Here is a 21,842-nt window from a genome sequence, read left to right on the forward strand (position 1 = left end):
CCTAGTCTCTACTGCAGCCACACAGACACAAACACTCCAGACACTCCCCCTAGTCTCTACTGCAGCCACACAGACACAAACACTCCAGACACTCCCCCGAGTCTTTACTGCAGCCACACAAACAGACATTGCCTCAAATGGGAACTGTCGCTCTTGTCAACATACAGACACCAAATCACCTAAAACACCACATGTCATCATAATGTTTACCCTTATTACCATCTAACATAACTGACCTTCGCTGGACTGGTTAACCATGGAAGAAATCAAATCAGAGTCAAGATTGCTCCAGACAAAGTATAGGGCTTCAGTGGGAATGTGGGGATGTTTGAATTAGGGCTGCAATGGGCTGCGACCCTCTTTCCTCAGTTAAATGACACAGGCAGTAGATGTTCTGTAAGGTTAGGGTTCCGCGTGTCGTGTGCATGCTGATTTTATATATCCCCACCAGACACGATCTTAACCAGTGGTGTAGTGTATTGTTTTAGGTGATGGAGCACAAATAAAATGTAAATGACGTCATAATTTCCTCAATCAAAGTGTGTACCAACAGATGTAGCCAATTGAATTGCCTATCATTATAGAATATGCATAAAATGCATCTGTAACGTCTGCTTCCAACTCACACTCTCAAACACGTAGATCCCCTGAACGCAGCTCACTTTTCAGACCACTTTCCAGCTCACACTCTCAAACACCTAGATCCCCTGAACGCAGCTCACTCTCCAGATCCCAATCACCTGAATTCTGATCACCTGTTCACACACCTGTATGTCATTATCACACACTATTTAGTTCAGTTCTTTGCACCCCGTCACTGTGAGGTATTGTTTGTTTTGTGACACACTTCTATTCAGAGTGCTGGTTTTCCTGTAATTTTATCCTCCCGTGTTTGATAGTTTTTGCCTGTCTCACTAACGTTTGCCTTTTGCCTATTCCCTGCCTGTACTTTAGCCTATCGGATTTCCTGTTATCAGCCTATTGCCTGATCTCCCGGACTACGTTACTAACCTTTTCCCAGCCTGTACTGTTGCCTTTTTGGACCCCCTGTGTATGGCCTTCTGCATGCCCCTGGACCCAGCTACCTGACTCCTTCTGTGGTCCTTAACAAATAAACACCTGCTACGCTCTGCGCTTGAAACCAGCTCTCTGTCGCCCATCGCGTTCATTACAGCATCATCCAGTTGCAATGTCTGCCTATGCCCACATGTATTGTCTCAAGAAAATTTTATATTTTTAATAACCTCAAACACTTAATTTCAAAACAGGCCATCACTGTCAATCGTGAATGATACTTCTTCATGTTTTACTGGTGAAACGTTCAAACTGCATCTCCATTCCAATCATTTGATTGATCTCAATCAGTTTCATTGGAAAATGCATTTAGATCTTCTTTAATTACTCTTTTGTGATAGAACTTGAGCAGATGGTGTTAACAAACTATTAGCATTAATTGTTTTGTTTCAATCACAGCATATATCATGCCTAGTGGTGCGCTCTTGAGTTTTGGACATTCCATTTTTAAAGGTAAAGCAGTACGGTCCTGTCCAGGGTCCGGCAAAATAAATAGTGGGGGTATGCTGTACCGGTAAAACATGAGCCTATCGCAATCAATACAACTTGTCCAAAAAACTATAGGCTATTAAACCACTATTTAACACTACTGCATGTCAGCCGCATGAAAAATATAATTAAATTGCCAAAATTATATATCCTAATTAGCTTACTCCTGTCTATACAGATATAAATAAAATCATTAAAAATAGGCTACTACACCAGAAAGCATGATTTGGACACAGAGGATCATTAGCTTCTTTTTAAAAAAAGCTATGGATTGTTTTAAATCACATAGCCTAAAGCCAGGTGGGCCTGCAATTTGGGCAGCACGAGCTGCAAATACCAAATAGATGATTGTTGAGTTGCTACTGTCAGTGAAAAGCAGAGAGACCTAAGCCAGGCATATCGCAATATTTTAAAATACAATCGCAAAAAAACTGTTTGGAAAGCAAAGGGCTATTGCTGTAAAGAGATGACAATGAAAAGATTCCAATCTGTCTTTTAGTTATCAAAATCCTTAACTTAATTGAGTAGTCTATCTTATTGGCACCAGCTGAGAACATCGGCCATATCTCTGGTGAGTGTGCATATTCACTGTCTTTGTCATTGGGTCTGAGCCACTTTTGTTTGTTTTTGGACAATAATTTCCTACTTCAGGTAGGTAATACATATTGTATTTGTGTCTCCCCTTTTCATAGGCCAATTATATGGATCAGACAACATCGTTTTTATTGATCTGTTTGTCAGTGTCAGCAAAGTAGGCTACCCTGTAATTTTTGTAGTCTAAAAATGTAAATGTACTTTCACCCTTGGCTTCAGCCAACCATCCTAAAATTTCCGTAGAAATAAGGTGTTTTTGGTGTAACAGTAAAGTAACATAGTAAAATGTGGCCCGTTTCAAGATGCTAGGCATGTCTTGCACGTTACTACTTCACTGGAGAGGCATTTTTATCAAAATTCGTTTTTTTGTAGAAATGCCTTCTGGAACATGCAAACTTTCATGTGCCTTAATAACAAACTTGTATGCCATCTGTAATACGATAAAATTGTTAAATGATGAGCCTAGTTGGTTTAGCCACGGAAAAAGTGAGTAACCTTCCCGCTAGTCATGATTGGCTGAGATAATGAATGGACTGGACATGCCGAGAGATGAGTTTGGATTGGTCTGCCACGTAGCACATTATCTATAACATGAGCCTCTCAGTACGTGCAGGTAATCCTTGCTTCCGCATCTTTTTTGAAAGCGTTGCTACTGCTCTCAACAACATCGACAAAGATCAGTGGGAAAAGGTTGTGATGGGCTACTTTCTGCACGCGGTCAGTGTGAGCTGGAGTGACTTGACACAACAACAGGCCAAACAAGTTGTAGCTCGCTACAAACCAAACAGAAAAGACACGCTGCCGTGAAGAGTTCATCCATGTATACGGGTAAGAGTCTAGCTACATTTTCAGATATTATACGTTTATCATTTTGTCAGAAAGCTGTTTTCATTGCAAGTTAAAGCGTACTGTTAGCTAGCTAGCCAATGTTAGCTTGCTGGCTCGCTAGTTAACATTACCTGTATGATCTGTGTAGTAATATTATAAGTATCTCAGAAAGCCATTTGCATTGCTATTTATAGCCTAATGTTAGCTAGCTAACATTGAACCTAGTTTGTTAGCTTCAGCTCCCTGCAGATTCATACTCCAGCATTTCATGCATGGCGTCTAGCTATGACAATCTGTTTGTACTGTAGCTATGGGTTGGGATTATGGTTAATTGTTTAGCTAGCTAGCTACATGTCTAAACAAAATACTCCTCTTCAAAAGAGAATGATTCTATGACCCATCAAATTAGCCAGGTGTGTCTGGGGGTGATTATGGCCATCTATTGTATTTCATGACCATGTGTACATGTCTAGAAAATAGTGACCCTTCCTCTTAGCTAGATGTGGCTGGGGGCAAAAATGGTCAATATCAGGGGATATCTTTATCTATATATATCTGTATATCTGACATTTTATTAGATATAAGGAGTAGAGTAAGGAGTATGCTCCAGATATGCATGCCCTTAAATTCATATATGGAGCTAGGATATTCTCCGTAATGGGACAGTTTCTACATGCATCCAATCTGGACTTCAGAAATCTCCCTGCTACCATACGAGTCAAGGGAGATATCTGGGGTGAGATCCCTTCAAGAAACGCCCCTGACATATCTAAGCCTTTATACTTAGGAATGAACAAATCCACATACTGTACTTTCAGAAATGTATCGTGTCTGTAGTCTTAACCTGATTATTTATGGATCCGTATTTCTCAAAACATTCAAGATTTCAATAGATATCCTTACATGATGTGTAATATTCATCCTCATACAGTACCAGTCAAAAGTTTAGACACACCTACTCATTCCAGGTTTTTTCTTTATTTTTACTATTTTCTACATTGTAGAAAAATATTGAAGGCATCAAAACTATGTAATAACACATATGGAATAATGTAGTAAGCAAAAAGGTGTTAATTAAACAAATCAAAATATATTTTATATTTGAGATTCTTCAAATAGCCACCCTTCGCCTTGATGACAGCTTTGCACATTTGGCATTCTCTCAGCCAGCTTCATGAGGTAGTCACCTGAAATTAATTTCAATTAACATGTGTGCCTTGTTAAAAATGTATTTGTGGAATTTCTTTCCTTAATGCGTTTGAGCCAATCAGTTGTGTTGTGACAAGGTAGGGTTGGTATAGAGAAGATAGCCCTATTTGGTTGAAGACCATGTCCATGTTATGGCAAGAACAGCTCAAATAAGCAAAAAGAAATGACAGTCCATCATTACTCTAACTGACTAGCCTAGTTAAATAAAGGTAAAATAAAAAAATTGCCTCATGTTAATCCTTAAACAGATAGGGGCTAAGGCATAAGAGGGTAAAAACGATGCTGATTAGGTGTAGCCGAAGAAGTGTTCTCAGGTAGCTGTACCAAAACACTCCAAGGATCCATTTTCTCAAAAGTGGGGTTACAAGTTCATCAACTTTCAAAGCAGAATTACTTTCCCATTGTTCCGCAACTGCAGAATATTATATACAATTTTGTAGCTCTAGTCTCTACTTTTATCCAATATAAAAAACACAATTTTAAATTTTGCTACTTAGCTACAGTAAAGGTATGGTTAGGATTAAATGACCCATACCTGACAGAAGGGGCTGTCCCGTCACGTTCATGGGAGCCATGCCAAGGTTGTTCATGGCGGTGACCCAGGCGTTGGGGTCTGACATGGGCATCGGCATGGGGTTGGAGTCCATGGACATGTTACGAATCCCTTCTGCAAAGAGAGAGAGAGAGAGAAAGCGAGCGAGAGAGAGACAAAGAGAGACAGAGTCAGTCAGAATACGGTACAATCAGATATGGTCTCAAATGATTTGTTTGATTGTGTCACGCCTTGACCTTAGAGAGCCTTTTTATTTCTCTATTCGGTTAGGTCAGGGTGTGATATGGGTGGGCATTCTAATTTGTTTATTTCTTTGTTGGCCGGGTATGGTTCCCAATCAGAGGCAGCTGTCTACCGTTGTCTCTGATTGGGGATCATACTTAGGCAGCCCTTTTTCCCACCTTCAGTTGTGGGATCTTGTTTTTGCACAGTTACTAAGTAACCTGCAGAACTTTACGTTCGTTTTGTATTATTATTATTTTTTTGGTGTTCATCAATAAAGAAAGATGTACACTTACCACGCGGCTCCTTGGTCTCCTCATTCTAACAACGGACGTAACAGATTGCCTCTAATTTCCTATTTAAAAGCTTCTATAACACAGTAAAGTATTTTAAACTTTTTGTTTTGAGAGGTCATCTGTCCAGTGACATCACCTTTTACATTCTATTCAGAGGTTATTAAGCATTCATTCCCCTCTTGGTTGAACTTCCTCTGACCTCTAGTAAGAGAGGGCCTCCTGATGATGCTGAACAACAGTACTACCACAACACACTCCTCAGATAGAATCTACACAATAAAACTTCAGTAAAAGAGCAGGGATGGTTTATGTTTCTCTGTCATGGTCAATTTAAGGGAATAAAGCTCACGAAAAGAAGGAATAATGATGTTACCTCTGTCTGGTATAATAAAGGACTAATAAGGTTACCTCTGTCTGGTATCATAAAGGAATAATGATGTTACCTCTGTCTGGTATAATAAATGACAAATGAGGTTTCCTCTGCATGGTATAATAAAGGACTAATGAGGTTACCTACGTCTGGTATAATAAAGGACTAATAAGGTTAGCTCTGTCTGGTATCATAAAGGAATAATGATGTTACCTCTGTCTGGTATAATAAATGACTAATGATGTTACCTCTGTCTGGTATAATAAATGACAAATGAGGTTTCCTCTGCATGGTATAATAAAGGACTAATGATGTTACCTCTGTCTGGTATAATAAAGGACTAATGATGTTACCTCTGTCTGGTATAATAAAGGACTAATGCTGTTACCTCTGTCTGGTATAATAAAGGACTAATGATGTTACCTCTGTCTGGTATAATAAAGGACTAATGATGTTACACTGTCACGACTTCCGCCGAAGTCGGCCCTTCTCCTTGTTCGGGTGGTGTTCGGCGGTCGACGTCACCGGCTTTCTAGTCACCATCGATCCATTTTTCAGTTTCGTTTTGTTTTGTCTGTATTATACACACCTGGTTTCAATTCCCCCATCATGTTCCCTATTTAACCCTCTGGCTTTCATTTCTGTTTTGTCCGTGATTGTTTGTGCGTTAAGTGTTGTAGTTGATACGTGTTCGTATCTGTTAATTTTCCATTTGTGGAATAGTGCATTTATTTTGAGTAAAACACTGTGGTTTCGCTCAACACCTGTGTCCTGCGTTTGACTCCAAATATTCTCCGCACACAACCCTGACATACCTCTGTCTGGTATAATAAAGGACTAATGATGTTACCTCTGCATGGTATAATAAAGGACTAATGATGTTAACTCTGTCTGGTATATTAAAGGACTAATGATGTGACCTCTGTCTGGTATAATAAATGACTAATGAGGTTACCTCTGTCTGGTATAATACATGACTAATGAGTAATACATGACATAAGGTGAATGCACCAATTTGTAAGTCGCTCTGGATAAGAGCGTCTGCTAAATGACTTAAATGTAAATGTAATGTAATTCCCTGCATCCCTGATGCTGTCATTACACTCCCATCTCTGGGTTGCCATGGCAAAGGCTGCTAAAACCTTACTCTTTTGTTCCAATGTAAATTTCTCTCACACTATCCTTAGAGGCCTGTTAACAAATTACACACTCATTAACCAATTACACACTCATTTACCAATTACACACTGATTAGTGGTTCTAGAGTGTTAAGGTGCTGTAAATATTTTGACAGAGGGGATGGTTGTTTTACTGCAGTTTTACAGCAGTCATCAGGGTGTCTGACCAAACAGTCAGGCAGAGATGAGGCTCAGAGGCTTGTTTAACCTATTATACCCTCCTTGGTGGATTCAAAACAACAACTGATGGCTATGTTAATTGCATGGTGACGAGGGGTTGTAGGCTTTATAGCAGTTTGGAGTATACGTTTTAGTTACAGACTAACTGATATGAGATAGTTACAGCATAACTGTTATGAGATAGTTACAGTCTAACTGTTACGAGATAGTTACAGTCTAACTGTTATGAGATAGTTAAAGTCTAACTGTTATGAGATAGTTACAGCATAACTGTTATGAGATAGTTACAGTCTAACTGTTATGAGATAGTTACAGACTAACTGTTATGAGATAGTTACAGTCTAACTGTTATGAGATAGTTACAGACTAACTGTTATGAGATAGTTACAGTCTAACTGTTATGAGATAGTTACAGACTAACTGTTATGAGATAGTTACAGACTAACTGTTATGAGATAGTTACAGACTAACTGTTATGAGATAAGATGGAGGCAGTTTTACAACAGGTCAAAAACAAACAGAACAATCCCACTGAACTAACTAGTACCACTGACCAGTCAAAACAAACTAACTAGTCCCACTGACCAGTCAAAACAAACTAACTAGTCCCACTGACCAGTCAAAACAAACTAGTGTCGTTGAATATATAATCAAAATGAAGAGAGACCGTATATTCTTTCAAACAACACTTTATTATAAGATTTTCAAAAATGGAGAATCAACTATCCACTCAACAGTTCATAGTTGAAAAGCTCAATGAACAGTGCCGGTTCAATGCTTTTACAGAGAAAATACATACAACCCCTTTCTGTATATGTGGCAGTCAGCAGATAGTGTGTAAAAGGTAATTCGTTGTCTGTGCAGATTTAAAATAGCACAATGTTGATAACCCGAGGGCTCAACCGACTAACTGCATTCACAACAGTAAAACACTATATTGTACCACTTTTTGCAAGTTTCCATACATGTGACTTTCTGTAGATAGTAAACCCATGGGATGACACATGCTGCGGCCACACCCAAGCGGACCTTAGCTATACGCCCAGTCTTATGACTAGGTCCCACAAAGACAAGTTTGTATCAGGTTAGAAAAACACTAGCATATAACAAGAGACAATACTTTAAACAGTAAAACACGAGATAGCATGACTAATTATGTAATTTTCCACAATACTAGTTCCATTGACCAGTCAAAACAAACTAACTAGTCCCACTGACCAGTCAAAACAAACTAACTAGTCCCACTGACCAGTCATAACAAACTAACTAGTCCCACTGACCAGTCAAAACTAACAAACTAGTCCCACTGACCAGTCAAAACAAACTAACTAGTCCCACTGACCAGTCAAAACAAATTAACTAGTCCCACTGACCAGTCAAAACAAACTAACTAGTCCCACTGACCAGTCATAACAAACAAGGCGGAGTGGCCAGCAAGCGGACAAAACAACAAGAGTCAGTTTAGAGCCAGTGGCATATCACCAGTGTTCAGTGACATATCACCAGTGTTCAGTGACATATCCCCAGTGTTCAGTGACATATCACCAGTGTTCAGTGACATATCCCCAGTGTTCAGTGACATATCCCCAGTGTTCAAATCCCATGAAAGAGCCATTGTCTCTCAAAGGATCCCGATGCATCCATACTGTTTAGCTCATTACAGGAGGCCTGGGTTGTCTTAGGAGTTCTGATCTTATCAGGTTGATAGTTATCTAAGGGCTGAAGGCTTTGAGAGAGAGTTAAAGTGCTGGTCGAGGTCAAGGTTACCCTCATGCCCTGTAATGATAAGATGTCATGGAGGAAATGTCCACAGTGCCTCTCACTAGTTCCCTCCTCCCTCCCTCCCTCCCTCCCTCTTTCCATCCATCCATTCATCCCTCCCTCCCTCCCTCCCTGGGCGCTGGCCTCCTGGGATTTAGAGCTTCATAGAGTGACCTTGAGGGCAGAGCTCTGGCATGGCTCCCCTCAGCTCCCTTCCACTCAATCACATCCACACAGAGCAGAGTGTGTCTGAATAGCAAACAGCAGTGGAAAGATCAACACTAGCACACAAACGCACACACACTCACACGCACACAAACGCACACACACACGCACACACATGCTCGCACACACACACACGCGCACACATACACACATAGCTGCCTTGGAAACTTGAGCCAGTAAAAATAATCACCTGCCATCATGGGGAGTGCTGAATATGTGTGTTTAAGATTAAAAGCATCTGTTTTACCATTTTACCTGTGTCTCATATAATTTAACAACCAATTATATGACAGGGATTGGTGTAAGGTCGATTTCAACATTCAATTCAATTCACTCAAATTAGTTGAAAATCAAATCAATGGATGCACATTCTCAAGGCAGTCTCAAAGCATCTAGTCAAGGGGACCCACTTCACCCACTTCTCATTTGTAACAGTAGATGTAACACTGCCCCCCCAGGCCCATTTTTTCCCTTGATGAAGCTACCCGGCCCATTTTTTCCTTGAGGCCCCCATTATTAGTCAGATAATGATAATTTTGCGCAAAAAAAAAACACGAGAGGCACACTAGGCTAAAAATGGAACAGCCCATCTGGTATTTGGATTCAAAATACAAGATGGCATAGCAGTCAGACATTTTTTTCCTTCGTCTTGTCGTGTCCCATGTATATATCATTTTATATATTTTTATATATTTTTTCTAAACCTCAACTTCAAAACACTCTCCTGCAACCCGCCTCACCCAATGGGGTTCGGATCTGTTACTTTTTTTCTCTAAAGTATTTTTATTCACCTCGAATCCGGAATCCCCCAACAGAAGCTAGCCAGCTCACTAGCTACTAGCTAGTAGTCAGCTAACCACTGCTAGCGGTCATCAGCTAACCTTTAGCTCGGAAAGCTCTCGCCAGTTTGTACAACGTGACTCACACCAGAGCATACCAGACCTATTTTCTCTCCATGTCCCCGGATTCTTACCGCAAGCTCTGGACATTTTCACCTGGATCATCGCAGCTAGCTAGCTGCTACCCGAAGTGACTACTGGCTAACGTCGGTCCCAGAGCAAGCACCAATTAGCCTTGTGCTAGCCCATGCTAGGCCCTTTCTCCCGGCTAGCTAAAAAGGCCCATCAGCAACTCCCGGGCTACAATACCCGGACCCCTTCCACTGCCATTACGGGGCACGGAACCCCGCCGATCCTTCACGACTGGACTACGACGTAATCTGCTCGAGGGGGTGCTCAACTGGCCTCTACATTGCAACGTCCCCTGAATGCCCATCCGCTAGCCGCAGCCCGCTAGCTGCTAGACGCGGCCCGCTAGCTGTCTAGAGCATATTGGACAGTTAGCTGTATAGATCCATCGGCCAATTTCTTGGGCTACTATACCTATTTTCCCAATTGGACTTGGACCCCTCCGCTACTCGGAACCCTACTAATCCATCACGACTGGTCTATCGACGTCACCGCACGCGGAGGCTAAAACAGATTTTCCTCCATCGAGACGTCCCTCTAAGGCCCTTCTGCTAGCTTGCTAGCCCAGGTCTGCTAGCTTGCTAGCCCCGGCCTGCTAGCTGTCTGAATCGCCGTGTCTCCAGCCAGCCCAACCACTCACTGGACCCCTATTGATCACCTGATGCCTCTCCCTAATATCAATATGCCTTGTCCATTACTGTCCTGGTTAGTGATTATTGTCTTATTTCACTGTATTGCCTCAAGCCCTGCTCAATATGCCTTAACCTACCATTTAGTTCCACCTCCCACATATACGGTGACATCACCTGCTTTAAACGTCTCTAGAGACAATATCTCTCTCATCATTACTCAATGCCTAGGTTTACCTCCTATGTACTCACATCCTACCATACCTTTGTCTGTACATTATGCCGTGAATCTATTCTATCACGCCCAGAAACCTGCTCGTTTTACTCTCTGCCCTGAACGCACTAGACGACCAGTCTTGATAGCCTTTAGCCGTACCCTTATCCTACTCCTCCTCTATTCTTCTGGTGATGTAGAGGTTAATCCAGGCCCTACAGTGCCTTGCTCCACTCCTACTCCCCAGGTGCTCTCATTAGTTGACTTCTGTAAACGTAAAAGCCTTGGTTTCATGCATGTTAACATTAGAAGACTCCTCCCTAAGTTTGTTTAATTCACTGCTTTAGCACACTCTGCCAAACAGGATGTGCTAGCCGTGTCTGAATCCTGCCCCTTCGATAGACCACCAAAAACCCTGAAATATCCATCCCTAATTATAAAATTTTCCGACAAGATAGAACTGCCAAAGGGGGCGGTGTTGCAATCTACTGCAGAGATAGCCTGCAGAGTTCTGTCTTACTATCCAGGTCTGTACCCAAACAATTCGAGCTTCTACTTTTAAAAATCCACCTTTCCAGAAACAAGTCTCTCACCATTGCCGCTTGCTATAGACCACCCTCTGCCCCCAGCTGTGCCCTTGACACCATATGTGAATTGATTGCCTCCATCTATCTTCAGAGCTCGTGCTGCTAGGTGACCTAAACTGGGACATCCTTAACACCCCGGCGGCCATCCTACAATCTAAGCTTGATGCTCTCAATCTCACACAAATTATCAATGAACCCACCAGATACAACCCCAAATCCGTAAACACGGGCACCCTCATAGATATCATCCGAACCAACTTGCCCTCCAAATACACCTCTGCTGTCTTCAACCAAGATCTCAGCGATCACTGCCTCATTGCCTGCATCCGTAACGGGTCTGCGGTCAAACGACCACCCCTCATCACTGTCAAAAGCTCCCTAAAACACTTCAGCGAGCAGGCCTTTCTAATCGACCTGGCCTGGGTATCCAGCAAGGATATTGACCTCATCCCGTCAGTAGAGGATGCCTGGTTATTCTTTAAAAGTGCCTTCCTCACCATCTTAAATAAGCATGCCCCATTCAAGAAATGTAGAACCAGGAACAGATATAGCCCCTGGTTCTCTCCAGACCTGACTGCCCTTGACCAGCACAAAAACATCCTGTAGCGTTCTGCATTAGCATCGAACAGCCCCCGTGATATGAAACTTTTCAGGGAAGTTAGGAAAAAATATACACAGGCAGTTAGGAAAGCTAAGGCTGCTTTTTCAAGCAGAAATGTGCATCCTGTAGCACAAACTCAAAAAAGTTCTGGGACACTGTCAAGTCCAAGGAGAATAAGAGCACCTCCTCCCAGCTGCCCACTGCACTGAGGCTAGGAAAACCTGTCACCAAGGATAAATCCACGATAATTGAGAATTTCAATAAGGACTTTTCTACGGCTGGCCATGCTTTCCACCTGGCTACCCCTACCCCGATCAACAGCCCTCCACCCCCCACAGCAACTCGCCCAAGCCTCCCCCACTTCTCCTTCACCCAAATCCAGATAGCTGATGTTCTGAAACAGCTGCAAAATCTGGACCCTTACAAATCAGCTGGGCTAGACAATCTGGACCCTCTCTTTCTAAAATGATCTGCCGAAATTGTTGCAACCCCTATTACTAGCCTGTTCAACCTCTCTTTCATATCGTCTGAGATCCCAAAGATCGGAAAGCTGCCGCGGTCATCCCCTTCTTCAAAGGGGGAGACACTCTAGACCCAAACTGCTACAGACCTATATCTATTCCACCCTGCCTTTCTAAGGTCTTCGAAAGCCAAGTTAACAAACAGATTACCGACCATTTTGAATCCCACCGTACCTTCTCCGCTATGCAATCTGGTTTCAGAGCTGGTCATGAGTGCACCTCAGCCGCGCTCAAGGTCCTAAACGATATCATAACCGCCATCGATAAGAGACATTACTGTGCAGCCGTATTCATCGACCTGGTTAAGGCTTTCGACTCTGTCAATCACCACATTCTTATTGACAGACTGAACAGCCTTGGTTTCTCAAATGATTGCCTGTTGTCCGGACCTCTGGCAGTCTCTATGGGGTGCCTCAGGTTTCAATTCTCGGGCCGACTCTCTTCTCTATATACCTCGATGATGTCGCTCTTGCTGCTGGTGATTCTCTGATCTACCTCTACGCAGACGACACCACTCTCTATACCTCTGGCCCTTCTTTGGACACTGTGTTAACTAACCTCCAGACGATCTTACATGCCATACAACTCTCCTTCCGTGGCCTCCAACTGCTCTAAAATGCAAGTAAAACTAAATGCATGCTCTTCAACCGATCGCTGCCCGCACCTGCCCGCCCGCCCATCCAGCATCACTACTCTGGACGGTTCTGACTTAGAATATGTGGACAACTACAAATACCTAGGTCTCTGGTTAGACTGTAAACTCTCCTTCCAGACTCACATTAAACATCTCCAATCCCAAATTAAATCTAGAATCGGCTTCCTATTTCGCAACAAAGCCTCCTTCACTCATGCTGCCAAACATACCCTCGTAAAACTGACCATCCTACCGATCCTCGACTTCGGCGATGTCATTTACAAAATAGCCTCCAACTTTCTTCTCAACAAATTGGATGCAGTCTATCACAGTGCCATCCGTTATGTCACCAAAGCCCCATATACTACCCACCACTGCGACCTGTACGCTCTCGTTGGCTGGCCCTCGCTTCATTCTCGTTGCCAAACCCACTGGCTCCAGGTAATCTACACGTCTCTGCTAGGTAAAGGCCCGCCTTATCTCAGCTCACTGGTCACCATAGCAGCACCCACCCATAGCATGCGCTCCAGCAGGTATATCTCACTGGTCACCCCCAAAGCCAATTCTTCCTTTGGCTGCCTCTCCTTCCAGTTCTCTGCTGCCAATGACTGGAACAAACTGCAAAAATCACTAAAGCTGGAGACGCTTACCTCCCTCACTAGCTTTGAGCACCAGCTGTATGAGCAGCTCACAGATCACTGCACCTGTACATAGCCCATCTGTAAATAGCCCATCCAATCTACCTCATCCCCATACTGTATTTACTTATTTATCTTGCTCCTTTGCATCACAGTATCTCTACTTGCACATTCATCTTCTGAACATTCTACCATTCCAGTGTTTAAATGCTATATTGTAATTACTTTGCCACCATGGCCTTTTTATTGCCTTGCCTCCCTTATCCTACATCATTTGCACATGCTGTATATAGACTTTTCTACTGTATTATTGATTGTATGTTTGTTTATTCCATGTGTAACTCTGTGTTGTTGTATGTGTCGAACTGTTTTGCTTTATCTTGGCCAGGTCGCAGTTGCAAATGAGAACTTGTTCTTAACTAGCCTACCTGGTTAAATAAAGGTGAAATAAAATAAAATAAACATTTGTATGAAATGCCAAATGGCCAGTCTTCCCCTGGTGAAGGCTTTCCAGGGTTATGATTAAAAATATAGTTGTTTAGGTTGGTGGGGGAAAAAATGACCAACCAGAGCAGCAAACCTCCACATTTCCTTTGGCCAAAGGAATGATACTGCCCCTGGCCTCAGTGACGCCAGTCCAGCCCCCAAGGTGCTGATGGGAAATTAATCAGTTTTAAGGCCCATTGGCTGGAGGCCTCCCAGCAGGCCAAGAGAAGCTCAGGGACATTTAGTTTACAACGGGTAAGGTCTTAACCGTTAACAGGCCAATTACAGCCTTTTTACAAAGAAAAGCCTCCTGGACACAATCATGGTCACATACCGACAGGGAAGGAAGACTGCACTCAGGACTAACTGATGGAGAGAATGGGAGAATGGAGAGAGAGCGAGAAAGGGAGAGAGAGTCGGGGGTGAGTGAAAAGAAGGGAGGAGGAAATGGTTGGTGTAACTATGTAGAAAATTGCGAGCAGCCTCTACCTGACCCTCATCCATTATTATAAAGAAAATGTTGCATAATGGTTGTTTGTGGTTGTGAACAAAAACCTAATAATTACAATAATTACATGAGTTTAGGATTATTGGACATGAATGGACTCCCTGAATAGACAATTGCAGTGTGAGATGAAGGAGTTTCATTTAATTGATAACCTATTCATGTCCTTATATCAAAGGAAAAACGATTCATTTGTAGGTCTGTATATCAAAAGGAAAAACACCCAAGACATTAGATGTCTGTGATTTCCTTTGAATATGAGTTCTGGGTGCTTACACTCACAGCATGAATCACAATATAGGAAGAGGAAGAGGAGGCGGCCATTTTCATTCAAACACAATGCTAAGATTAGTGATGCCAGGCCATCCTTATCCGTGAAAAACACTCACCAGGGAGAATAAAATGTATGGTGGATTAGCTTTGTTGGAGTGGATGGATGTCTGTTTAACCTTAATCTAGTGGATGCAGATCAGTGTGTTTCTGCCCTGTCTTCTGTTTGTGTCAGAGATTCCCTCCACCTGAATCCAACATCAGCACAACTAGATGAACACTAAACAGTGGAGAGTATTGATTCCAAGTAAGGAATTGGCTACATTACTTTTTTCTACTTCATAAGTTGGAGCTTTGGAGACAAGTGTAATGATATGTTGCACACATCAGAGTGCATCTACATCCACCTACAGACAGAGTGTGTGTGTGTTTAATAATGTATTAGTGGCCTTCCCTCCTTTCATCTCTTACTGATATAGAAATCTTAGAGCATTTCTCATTAGCAGTGGAGCTGAGAGGGATCGCTCAGAGTGAGGTGTAGACAACAGATCTGTTCATTTAGGATGAGGGCCAATGCAAGGAGAGTTCAGACAGAAGTAGCTGATAGTAGCAGCCAGAGGACACATCTCTCTGCACCAGGGAATCCCTCAGCCTGATCCTGCCAAGAAGCTTTCAGAGGGGAAAGGGTCTTCATCTCTCTCGCCCTCCCTCATCAAGGGTCTCCCCCATCTCTCTCTCCCTCATCAAGGGTCTCCCCCATCTCTCGCTCTCATCAAGGGTCTCCCCCATCTCTCTCTCCCCCATCAAGGGTCTCCCCCATCTCTCTTCCTCATCAAGGGTCTCCCCCATCTCTCTCCCTCATCAAGGGTCTCCCCCATCTCTCTCCCTCATCAAGGGTCTCCATCTCTCTCCCTCATTAACCTCTTGAGCCTATGGGGGCGCCATTTCGACTTTGTAAAAATGAGTTCCCAAATTAAACTGCCTCGTACTCAATTCTTGCTCGTACAATATGCATATTATTATTACTATTGGATAGAAAACACTCTCTAGTTTCTAAAACCGTTTGAATTATTTCTCTGAGTGAAACAGAACTCATTCTGCAGCACATTTCCTGTCATGGAGTGAGATTTCAGAAATCGAGGTCCCTGTTCTGAGGCCAGTTTATAAGTCCCCATGTAAGCCATCGGGCTACATGCACTGCATACGTCTTCCTCTAGATGTCAGTAAGCGGGGAGAATTTGAATGGAGTGGATTGCGCAATCTGGGACCCTATATAAGACCGTGGAACGGAAGTACCGTCCTTTTCAACGGTGCGCCTGGCGCAAGAAGACATCACAATGTCGTCCTGCAAACGCTTTCGTTTTAGTAGTTCTATATCTCCGGTCATGTTTTTATTCGTTATAGGTGTTAAAGACATCATAAGGTAGTTAATTTAAACCGACTTATAGCAGTTTATAGCAGTTTATTGCGATTTTCCTGGATTTCTTTGTGATGCGCTTTCACGAGTTGGACACCTCTCCAGTGGGTGGCTAAAGTTAGCGGCTATTTCGACAGGACAAGAGGACATCTTTCAACCCAAAGACGATTGTTCTGGAGAAAGGACACCTTGCCCAAGATTCTGATGGAAGCTCAGCTAATAGTAAGCAGTCTTTATGCTGTTAATTCGTACTTATGTTGACAAATGTCAAATAATAATTCCGCCATGAATTATGGTGCGGTCTCGCTTTGGCGCACGCTGTATTGCGCAGTAACGTTAATTTTAAAAATCTAACACAGCGATTGCATTAAGAACTAATTTATCTTTCATTTGCTGTCCAACTTGTATTTTTTAGTCAAGTTTATGAATAGTTTTCGATTAGAATAGGTGCCTCTCCAAGATGGCGCCGGACAGATTGCTTGAATTTTTGGCCACTAATCACATTGTATAACCACGATTTGTGCCGCTAAATATGCACATTTTCGAACAAACTCTATATGCATTGTGTAATATGATGTTATAGGACTGTCATCTGAAGAATTCTGAGAAGGTTAGTGAAAAAATTTATATCTTTTGGTGGTTTATACGTTATCGCTATGTTTGGCTTGAATCAATGCTGTTGTGATGTTTGCTATTGTGGTAAGCTAATATAACGCTATATTGTGTTTTCGCTGTAAAACACTTAGAAAATCTGAAATATTGTCTGGATTCACAAGATCTGTGTCTTTCAATTGCTGTACGCTGTGTATTTTTAAGAAATGTTTTATGATGAGTAATTAGGTAATACACGTTGCTCTCTGTAGTTATTCTAGTCGCTTTGGTGAGAGTTGTGATGGTGGCTGCATTGGTAAACTATGATTTATACCTGAAATATGCACATTTTTCTAACAAAACCTATGCTATACAATAAATATGTTATCAGACTGTCATCTGATGAAGTTGTTTCTTGGTTAGTGGCTATTTATATCTTTATTTGGTCGAATTTGTGATAGCTACTGATGGAGTAAAAAACTGGTGGAGTAAAAAAAGTGGTGTCTTTTGCTAACGTGGTTAGCTAATAGATTTACATATTGTGTCTTCCCTGTAAAACATTTTAAAAATCAGAAATGATGGCTGGATTCACAAGATGTGTATCTTTCATCTGGTGTCTTGGACTTGTGATTTAATGATATTTAGATGCTAGTATTTACTTGTGACGCTATGCTAGGCTATGCTAGTCAGCTTTTTTACTGACGGGGGTGCTCCCGGATCCGGGTTTGGGAGGAACTAGAAGTTAAGGGTCTCCCCCATCTCTCTCCCTCATCAAGGGTCTCCCCCATCTCTCTTCCTTAGCAAACTAAAGGCCCAGACACATGACGACCAAAAGCCAACAGTGGCTAACTGTTGACCAGTCTTTATGGTGTGTTCAAGCCTCAAGGGGTTTTCAGAGGGTGTCCCCCATCTTCCTTATCAAACTAAGGTTCCTACTTTTACAGTAGTTCACCTCTCCACTAGGGTTGGAAGCCAGGCTACAGTAGCATCATCAGACTCCAACTGCAATAAACATTTGTATCCAGCTTTTTTCAAGACAGTTGATTAAAATGATAAAGCCTTTAATTCACATTTAATGCCAGCAGAGGCGAGTCACTTGTTGGTTTTTCAGGCATATCAGAGATTGTTTTCATCTGTACAAAAATCCAACATCACTCTGCTTCTACATTTGTTTAACCTCTGAGCTGAATGAATCATCCACACATATTTGTTCACCAAACCAGTCAAATGATGCAGGTATGAACTCTGATGGCATAATGATGTTGACATGAGCAATGAGCACAAATCAAAACTGCATTGTCATGCAGTCCAGCTGACTACTGTATGTGCACAGGCTAACTGCCTGATTAACCTGATTAGCTGTCATTATGATACAGTAGCTTGAATGAGATCAGCATTTACTTTTAAACTAACAGAGCCCTTTTGAAGAGCTGTGTGATTAAACTCTGAAGAAAGAAAGGATTCCAGACTCACTGCTTTGGTAGGAGATGAGGAGTGAAATGCCATCTACTCAGCATAATATTGAAGACAATTGGTTTCATCAGGGTGCGTTGCAATAGCATAATACACTGGAGAGGAATCTCTATTCTCTGATGTGGTCTTGGTGTTTCAGTGTTGTCCAGTGTGTCTTTCCTGACATTCTTCACCCCTCATAGGTGAGTGTTTCTTCAGTGTGTATCATGCTCTCAAGTCCAGAACTCTACCGGCAGAGAGGAGAGATTTTCGGAGGATGATGACACTCGGAGAGGATTTAGGCTGAGGTATCTGGGGACATGCAGCTCGTGAAAGACACCACATTACTGGAAAATCACCCAGGCCTGATTTCTTCTCTTAGACAACCTTGAAGATGAAGCGAAAAACCACCTCAGCCACAGAACAGAGGCTGTGATTTTTGTCTATTCATTATTTTTGATGTGGACTTCCCAGGACAGAGTGCTTTTTGGTAACAACCTCCGTTTCTATTCTCTTATCAGGATCCATTTTTAGATGTGTGGAGCAGAAGCACTCGTGTTGTGTCACTGGAGCAGAGCAGCCATTCCTGGAGGAGGGTTTTCATCTCTCTTTACCAGAGAGGGATGTGACAGACAGAAACACTGATTACACAGATAACACACAGAGAGCACGAGAGAGAGCGAATGAGTGAGTGAGCAAGAGAGAGAGAGAGAGAGAGAGAGAGAGAGAGAGAGAGAGAGAGAGAGAAATGGAGAGAGCTGCTCCCCAACAGTAACACAGAAGAAAATGCTAGGAAATATAATACATGATGGACATTGGATTCTAATCAAATGCCTGCACTTTGTACATAATAGCCCTGATGGTCCTTGTCAGAAAAGGTGTTTGGTCTCTGTCATCAATTAAATCCAATCACCATTTATAAAACAAACCATCACCAAGACATTATGGACAGTTAAAAGCAGGATGATTACATTCATGAGAGATAACTCTGACACCTTGATTGTACCATTGATCCTAATGATACAGCAGCATGTTGGCCACAGCAGAGGAACGGACCTAATTCATGCTGTGGTCATGATGGTTTGAATGTGGAAGTGTTCCATTGAAATCAATGGAAAGTTGTGGCAAAACAAAGAAATGTAACCTTTAAATGAACACATTAATAATGTGTAATTAAGACGTTATGTCCGGTTGAAATATTATCGAATATTTAGGCTAAAAACAACCTGAGGTTTGAATATAAACATCGTTTGACATGTCTCTAAGAACTTTACGGATACAATTTAGATTTTTTTGTCTTCCTGTTTTGACTGCGTTTGAGCCTGTGGATTACTGAAGAAAACGCGAAAACAAAACAGAGGTTTTTGGATATAAAGAGACTTTATCGAACAAAAGGAACATTTATTGAGTAAATGAATGTCTGCTGAGTGCAACCATATGAAGATCATCAAAGGTAAAGGATTAATTTTATCTCTATTTCTGACATGTGTAACTGTTCTACTTGGCTGGCTACTGTTTGTAATGATTTGTCTAGTGGGCTATGTTCTCAAATAATCGTAAGGTATGCTTTCACCGTAAAGCATTTTTTAAATCTGACACCTTGGTTGGATTCACAAGAAGTTAATCTTTAAACTTATGTAAAATATGTTTTCTTTTCTGAATTTTTATAATGAGTATTTCTGTATTTGAATTTGGCGCCCAGCAGTTTCACTGGCTGTTGAAGAGGTGGGACGCTACCGTCTCACGTGCCCAAGAGAGGTTAATGCAGGGAAACTTAAATCTTTTTAAACCTCATTTCTACCAGCATGTTAAATGTGCAACTAGTGGGGAAAAAAACTCTAGACCACCTTTACGCCACACACACAGAGATGTGTACAAAGCTCTCCCTCACCCTCCATTTGTCTAATCTGACCATAATTCTATCCTCCTGATTCCTGCTTACAAGCAAAAACTAAAGCAGGAAGCACCAGTGACTCAGTCAATAAAGAAGTGGTCAAATGACGCAGATGCTAAGCTACAGGACTGTTTTGCTGGCACAGACTGGAATATGCTCCGAGATTCTTCCGATGGCATTGAGTAGTACACCAAATCAGTCATTGGGTTCATCAATAAGTGCGTCGATGGCGTCATCCCCACAGTGACCGTACGTACATACCCCAACCAGAAGCCATGGATTACAGGCAACATCCGCACTGAGCTAAAGGGTAGAGCAGCCGCTTTCAAGGAGTGGGACCCTAAGCCAGAAGCTTATAAGAAATCCCGCTATGCCCTCAGACAAACCATCAAATAGGCAAAGCATCAATACAGGACTAAGATTGAATCCTACTACACTGGTTCCGACACTCATCGGATGTGGCAGGGCTTGCAAACTATTACAGACTACAAAGGGAAGCACAGCTGCGAGCTGCCCAGTGACACGAGCCTACCAGACGAACTAAAATACTTCTATGCTCGCTTCGAGGCAAGCAACACTGAAACATGCATGAGAGCATCAGCTGTTCCGGATGACTGTGTGATCACGCTCTCCGCAGCCGATGTGAGTTAAGACCTTTAAACCGTGTGGGGATGACAAGGCCTCAGGGCCAGACGGATTACCAGGACGTGTACTGCGAGCATGCACTGACCAACTGGCAAGTGTATTCACTGACATTTTCAACCTGAGCCTGACCGAATCTGTAATACCAACATGTTTCATGCAGACCACCCTGTGAAAAAAAACACTAATGTAACCTGCCTAATTGACTGAGAAGGCAAAAAGTGTTCTTTAATGGTAGCTTTTCAAACAGTAAATATATACACTGTGGTGTTCCTCAAGGAAGTTGCCTAAGCTCACTTCTCTACCCTATCTTGACTAATGATTTACCTTCAGTAATGAACAAAGCAAGAGTGATCATGTATGCTGATGACTCTACAATGTATAGCGCAGCATCAGAATGTAATGAACTAACAGATGTACTGAGCAGTGAACTAAGATTACAGTTCAGCATTTAACATCATTGTCACCCTCCAAACTCATCATTAAGCTCGAGACCCTGGGCCTAGGAACAGTGGGTTAACTGCCTTGTTCAGGGGCAGAACAACAGCTTTTTTTTTACCTTGTCAGCTCAAGGATTCAATCTTGCAACCTTTTGGTTACAAGTCCAACACTCTAACCACTAGGCTACCTGCCGCCCAACATACTGACTCAATCTCAAGCCACTTTAAAAAGAAAAATTGGATGTAATAAATGTATCACTAGTCACTTTAACTTCTCTGGGATAGTTGGGACGCTAGCGTCCCAACTGACAAGCACCCCCAACCCCCCCCTCACTGATTAGCATCGCGTCACAATTAAATAGTAGCATCTAAAT

At 42.3% G+C, this 21,842-nt stretch overlaps 1 protein-coding gene across 1 annotated transcript in view; it reads right to left on the bottom strand.

The window, feature by feature from the left end:
• The window catches only part of LOC120046947 (ecto-NOX disulfide-thiol exchanger 2-like), a 225,249-nt gene extending 220,396 nt beyond the window's left edge, over nucleotides 1-4,853 (bottom strand). Inside the window, exon 1 of the mRNA XM_038992497.1 lies at nucleotides 4,730-4,853. Coding sequence (XP_038848425.1) covers nucleotides 4,730-4,847 — 118 coding nt within the window. The 5' untranslated portion in view covers nucleotides 4,848-4,853. The remainder of the gene's footprint in view (nucleotides 1-4,729) is intronic.
• Nucleotides 4,854-21,842: the final 16,989 nt, after the last annotated feature.

This window comes from Salvelinus namaycush, chromosome 5 (assembly GCF_016432855.1).
Source record: "Salvelinus namaycush isolate Seneca chromosome 5, SaNama_1.0, whole genome shotgun sequence".
NCBI lineage: Eukaryota > Metazoa > Chordata > Actinopteri > Salmoniformes > Salmonidae > Salvelinus > Salvelinus namaycush.